Consider the following 6,518-nt stretch of genomic DNA (forward strand, 5'->3'; position numbering starts at 1 on the left):
AGGGCCAGGGCATTTCCCAGACGGCAGAGGAGGCCACGGGCATGGGGCTGTGCCCCCTCCCCCTCCAGGCCACACAGCCAGCAAGGTGAGACCCGAGCAGAAGAGTCCCACAGAATGCGGAATTTTGATCCTCAGTCCTGGTTAGAATTAACATGTCAGTACTTGATGGTTGGTGAGTCACATTCTTCCTGCAGCACTGTGAGCAAGGGCTGTCTGCCCAGCACCCACAGCTCACCACGGGGAAAGGGACCGGAGCGTGACCGTGCTCTCTGGGTAGCCGGCGGCATGTCAGACCACCTCACGACCCTAGGTTTCATTTGCACGGATGATAAACCAATTTAAGGAAGGGCAGCCTTTCAAAGGACGGTGGGCAAAGCTTTGTATTTTTGACTTAAGGAACCACAGATGTTCGGAGCCATTTTTGGTGTCAGTTTGGTCGTTCTGGGTGAGGATTCTCCACAGCCATGACTGCGGGTTGAGCACACGCTCTCCTTAATGGTTATCACAAGAGTCCCGCGGACCCGTCAGCTAACAGAGCAGAAAGAATGATGGGGCCATTGAAATCAGCCCTGGGAAAGAGGTCGTCGATTTTTCATTGACAAAGCAAATCAAGCTTCCTAATTAGCTACAACATAGCTGGAAAGCTCAGCTCCTACTAGCCTGCAAGCCCTCACTCTCTGCTTGTGTGACCCTCAACAGCCACTGAACACAGTAGCTGCTTTCGCTGTCTCACTCGTGTTCAAAGAACTCATGGCAGGCGGTGGTAACCATGGCAACGAAGGCCATAAATTCCTGGAAGTCACATTCGCCGTCTCCATCACTGTCCAGAGTTTCCATGACTTTATCCACGACCTCCTGCTCTTTGATTTCCTAAGAGATAGAAGAGAAATTGCCTAGCTTGTTTTTAAATGGAATGTAGGGCCATCAAAACATGATTAATAGTTGGCTGGCTTTCATAATTTGTATCAGAAGCAACTTAAGATATAAAATGCAAAATACCAGAAAGGTTTTTCATGTGGCCGGGAGACTCTTGGCTGGGCAGAAGTCTCTGGGGGTCCGCGCTGTCTCTTCCACCTGTAGGTCCCGTGGGACCAGAGCTACTTGAAAAAGACTGAATGGAACAACCAGGATCTAAAAAACTGCAGCTTGCTATCACTGTACTTACAACAAAAAACACCCGGGAAGGGGGAATGCAGTCTAGATAAGCCTGAGCATGGTATAAGCAAACATCCCGGAAGAAAACATGAACTTTTGGATCCCCCTAAGTGTTTCACTGCTTCTGGGAGTGGAAGTCCTTAGAGTGAAGGCTTTCAGTGGGTTTCCATGTTTTGAAAGTTGTTTTTTTCCTGGAATGACTCTTGGCAACAGGTCCTAAATTTGTTAAGTCCTTGTGTTCTCTTTGCCCCTTCAGTTGCTTTCTGGGTGTCATGGGACTTTCCTGCCGGTTCTGCTGCCCCTCACTGCCGCCGAGCAAACGGGGTTACAAGGCCCACAGGGGCAGACACAGGGCAGGGCTGCAGGTGCGGTGGGAAGAACATGGCACCAAACACCCAAGGACAGCGTAAGAGCAGACTGCTCAGAATCGCCAGTCCCCGGAGCAGGAGAGCTCAGCCCCAAGCAGCCAGGGGTAATGTCCACCAGCCCCCTTGAATGTGGAATATATGCAGGATTGATTCCAGTGGGGGTTGGGCGGGACCTGGAAGCATCTGCCAAAGAGGGACGGGAAGTACCGTGTTTCGATTACATTATGGATTTGCCTCCAAACCGAAATTACAATAAAACCAGGCCAGCAAATGTTGACGATATCTTGATACACTTACCATGAATTATGTCTTTTATAAATTGTGGTTCCCACATGCTAAGCTTTTCCTGCTTTAAAATCAATAATTAATAACTAATTATTATTTTACACAATTTATATTATTTTATAATAATTTTATAATTATTAATTATTGATAACTGCTTGTTGAGCTTTCACTGTAGGTTCAAACACTGTCTCATTTCACCCTTAGAACAACCCTCATCTACAGACGAAACTGGGGTTAGAAGGTGGGATTGGTGGGAAACTGAGTGGGCAGGTGTGGACAGTGGCATCACTTGAACTTAAATGCCTGAGAAAATCCCAGAATCAGCCCAAGAGACCCCCATCCCCCCAAGCCTGCAGGCACGTCCTCGGATTTGGTGGTGCCCCTCACAGCGATGGTGTGTTTGGGTCGGGGTGCAGACAGGAGAGTCCCAGCCAGTCCTGCAGATGGCGGGCCCTGCCTTGCTGCTGGAACCTGGGGAGCCGCCGTGAGCTCAGCGGGCTCAGGAGGGCGGCTCCTCATCACCGGGCGGCGGGGCCACAGGCCTGGGGCTCTGGCGCTGTCCCCGGAATTAGCGCTTGGTCAGACCTTGGCGCCTGGTTGGTCGTCTGGCCATTTCCTGTGTGTGACCTGGGTTCTGGCACTAAGGGAGGGCCAGGGCCAGGTGGATGCGGTTCATCGCCTCAAGGGCACGGGACTGGTGTGCAGTGGAGATGGTGGCCGGCCTGGGGCGGTGGAGACGGGCAGGGAAGTGAGTCGTGGACATACTCCCCCGCAGGCTCATCAGGACCCCTCATGCCGCCTCCTACATTAGGGGCCTTGCTCCATGGGTGCCCCCTTAGACCCCCCGGGCCTCCCCTCTCGTGCCCTCAGCATGTAGGCTGCGGCCGGGGTTGATGTGCCAGGCTGGGTGCCCCAGAAGCAGGGCCATGTCCTCGGGCCTGTGTCTCTCCCGATAGTGAACACAGTGCGTCCTCAGTAAACTTAACTTGCTGAGTGAATGGCATCTTTAGCCACCCCGGTGGATGCTGATCATGCAGCTAAAGTGAAAATAGTCCTTCTCCCCAAATCAAGACCCTATGTTTAACATCTTTCTCGTGTGTTCATTGTGGCCCATGACAAGTCATGAGTATATTTTCCATCCCATTCCGCCATCATTACTGCTGTAAATCCTTAGATTTTTCAGAGAAAAGTCAGCATTATTTGGAACCTGTTCTTTTGCCTTTGAGACAGCAGTTTTTCCTTGCTGTTCCAACTATACACAAAACAGATGAAAATGAGAACAGTGGGGTCATCTGAGCTAGCCTCTTAAGTGAGGGTTCAGTTGCATAAACTCGTTTTTAGAAGCAGCCTACACTGGAATCACTTCAGCGCAGCTCAGAAGAGAAAATGGACAGGTGGTTTTAAAAGTGGACAGGAGAATGGATAAACTGTCGATTTTAAAAATCAAGACTCACCTCTAAAAAATGGGAGAGCTCATTGTTGATGAGCTCCTTGAGTTCGGATTTCTTCAGCTTGTGCTTATCACCCTCCCTTCCGGAATACTGATGGAAAACATCAATGAGGGCCACCATGGCCTTCTCCAGCTCAGACATCCTAGGGGTCCACAAAGGAAAGATGCCCTCTCATGCTTTTTGCCTTGTTTGTACACAGAATAGTTAACATGTTAGCTATACAGACCTCCACCCAGAGGAGCGGGCTAGACCGGCCTTGGTTCATCCCCCCTTCAGGCAGAGGGCCTCTGTCCCAATTCTCCTAGCAGCCTCTTAGATCCACTCCTGCCCGCCCCTCCCTTCTCGTCCCTGTGGCCACATCCTTAAGTTCCCACGCCCCCTGGCTTCTGTGTGGTTTGGCCAATGGGGAACTTCAGCGGATAGACAGGGGCAGCGCAGGGAGGGGCTCTGGGGGTCGATTCCTGCTTCCTCCCCAGGAGGCCACCCTCTGCCCTTACCGGGCTCCAAGATGAAGGGACAGAGTGCAGGGGAGAAAGGACTGACTGCGAGCTGTTAGAATTAACTAGAAAGAAGTAAGGTGACCAGGAACAAAACGAGGCTACAAAAATCAATAGTGTCCCTGTATTCTACCAATAAACAATTAGAAAACAGAGTAGAAAAATCCTTTTCATAAATCCATAAAGCAACACACACATACTACTTAAGCATAAGTTTAGCAAGAAAAGTGCAGGTCCTGGGGCGCCTGGGTGATACAGCTGGTTAGGTGTCTGACTCTTGGTTTCGGCTCGGGTCCCGATCTCAGGGTGGTGAGATGGAGCCTCGGGCTGAGCCCTGCGACCTGGGAATATGCTTGGGGTTCTCTCTCTCCCTCTGCCTCTCCCCTCACTTGCTCATGTGCATGTATGCTCACTCCTTCTCTCTCTCAAATAAATAAATGAATAAAATCATTTAAAAAAATAATAAAAGTGCAGGTCCTTCCAAAAGACTCTAAGGATCGTAAAATGCAGGAACTCGCTTTCCTTTGAAATAATATATAAATTTAACTCATTTTAAATACAAGTCTGTAAGGCAATCTTTTTTGACGGGTGTGAGCAACATGAGCAAAAACAGCTGTAAAACTGAACTGGAAAAAAAATATGGCAGAAATGCCGCAGATACTCTTGAAAAAGAAGATGAGTGAGAGATCAAGGAAGACCTACCAGAAACAAAAACGTATTACAGGCCATAGGGTTGGGCTGGTTCTGAGGAAGAAGAGGCAGAGCGCCGCCAGGCACGTCGCATTCCCGGGGGGGCCCCCAACAGCCTCCGGCGCGGGGAGGGGGCCTGTTCACTGGTGCGCCCAGCGCTGGCCTGGAGCTGGGGTCTCTGCGGGCACCAAAGTACACAACTTCCTACTTCCCTCACCACCTGAACCTCAGACCGCGGCCTGAAAACAGGAAATATGTTGGATCCTGGGACTTGGGTACATTTTACAAAGGATGGCTTGTCAGCTGTTTCACAAAACTGAGACATTCAGCCAGAGACGTCTACCGACCTTTGGCCTGGAGTCTTTGCCCTGTCACAGCTGAAAATGGTTACAAGAACTACATCTAATTGTTGAAAAGTCGGTCCCATGTTGGGTAGGTCACTTATATCTGAACAATAAGTTGGGAGAAATATTTAACATTTTATTTATTTCTGATTTCTCAAAGGAGAAAGCATTGAGGATTTTTGCTAAAGTCACCCTATTAATAATCAATATCCTTTGTTTTGCTCTTAAATCCCTAAAAATCAGATTTATCACACGTGGATGGGACAAATCACATAGACTAACATCTTTAACCTTTCATTTGTTCTTACCCTTTGCACCCAGGTTTTCAATGATTGATTTTGTTTTTTGCAAACAAAACAAAGAACCCCAGAAACATTTGTATCATTCTGATGTTTCTCAAAGCCTGTGATCATTTGGGGGAAGGAGAGACTAAGTTATTTTTTCATAAGGTATGACTAGTGGGATTTTTTTTAAAAGGAAAGGCATAAAACATCTATTCCATGTTTGAAAACTCCATATAATGTGATTTTCTTAACCACACTAAAATTAATTAAAATTTTTTTTCCTTTTAAATTCTTCTTCCCTGCTTTAAAGCTTATCTTTTAAGAGAAATGGCAATCAAATATCCATATTTCCTTTCCACTTAGTTTGGTGAATGTTACTCCTGCATTAATCTCTTTATGTGGAAAGCGAGAGAGCTTCTGGGCTTTAACTCCCTGTGGAAGGGCACATCACACATGATGTGGGAAGGGGCCCTACCTCCCTGAGAAACCCCAACACTGAAGAAAGTTAAACCCACCAAACCCCCAATTTCTTTGACCCCTTTTGTAATTTACTTGTAAAGACCTCCCAATTGTCATGTAATTTCTGGGTGGTGTCCAGGCGGACCCTGACATGCCCCATTGAGGGAAAAGAGAGAAGCGGTTGCACACCCAGGGCCAGGACAGAAGCAACAAGAAGAGAAAACATTTATTTTTGAGGTAGGGCTGGCCCAGCTCTGGTTGCCAGTCATTCTCCGCCAGGGGGGAAGTGAAAACCTTGCCCTTCAAAGACTTAGGGAAGAAGCGACATTTGTTAGCCCTGCTGAGGAAATGCAGCAGTCACCTCTGAGCCACGGGACCTGAGGTTTCTCCGATTTACGGTTTAAAACTCAGGCAGAAAGAGCCTCTAGCTGTCTCGAGTTGAGCAGTCACGTCCACAAAGCAGTAACAGGATTCACACTTGTCAGATGCTGCCAGTTATCCTAAAGGGGCTTTCGAAGCTACCACCTTGTTCCCAGCCCCACCCTCTGGGTTCCCTGCCCCCAGAAAGAAAAGAGCAGGTTCCCCCCGAGTGTCCTCACGTCAGTGGCTCCTGCTAGCTGCTCCTGTCCCTCCTGGCGGCCGCGTCCAGAGTGGCCTGAGCCGCTGTGGGGCGGTGTCTTATCCCTTCTCGGCGGTGGGGCCCGGCCCGGTGCGGCCCGCTGCGGGCCCAGGCAGCCAATGGGGGCCGAGGGGGGGCGGGGGGGCGGGGGGCAGCGGGCTGCCAGGCCTGCACACAGGGCCGCATTGAGCCGGTGGCCACCCGGGGACTTGCCGAGGAGCCAGGACTGCACTCCGGCCAAGGAAGAGAAAGTCCTGGGGGGCAGGAAGTAGGGAGTCAGCTTTTTGTGCTGTTTTTTAATTATACATGAATATTGATGTTGCTCTAAAGGCAAGGTTGGGGGTGGGGAGAGGAGAGAGACTGAGT

General features: G+C 49.6%; 1 protein-coding gene across 1 annotated transcript; it reads right to left on the bottom strand.

The window, feature by feature from the left end:
- Positions 1-354: 354 nt before the first annotated feature.
- S100B (S100 calcium binding protein B) lies at positions 355-6,256 on the bottom strand. The gene is made up of 3 exons (XM_006750523.3): positions 6,133-6,256; positions 3,263-3,401; positions 355-870 (listed from the first exon to the last, which is right to left on the bottom strand). Exons 2-3 carry the CDS (start codon positions 3,398-3,400, stop codon positions 730-732), a joined length of 279 nt encoding a protein of 92 aa, XP_006750586.1. The 5' UTR covers position 3,401; positions 6,133-6,256; the 3' UTR covers positions 355-729.
- Positions 6,257-6,518: the final 262 nt, after the last annotated feature.

The sequence above is a fragment of the Leptonychotes weddellii genome, chromosome 1 (assembly GCF_054177405.1).
Source record: "Leptonychotes weddellii isolate Sample4059 chromosome 1, ASM5417740v2, whole genome shotgun sequence".
Classification (NCBI taxonomy): domain Eukaryota; kingdom Metazoa; phylum Chordata; class Mammalia; order Carnivora; family Phocidae; genus Leptonychotes; species Leptonychotes weddellii.

Bases quoted from the DNA above. Each gene is read 5' to 3' on its own strand.
- S100B (XM_006750523.3), bottom strand. From the start codon at position 3,400: ATGTCTGAGCTGGAGAAGGCCATGGTGGCCCTCATTGATGTTTTCCAT. The intron at 871-3,262 runs GTGAGTCTTGAT...TCTATCTCTTAG, and splicing joins AGCTCTCCCATTTTTTAGAG to GAAATCAAAGAGCAGGAGGT.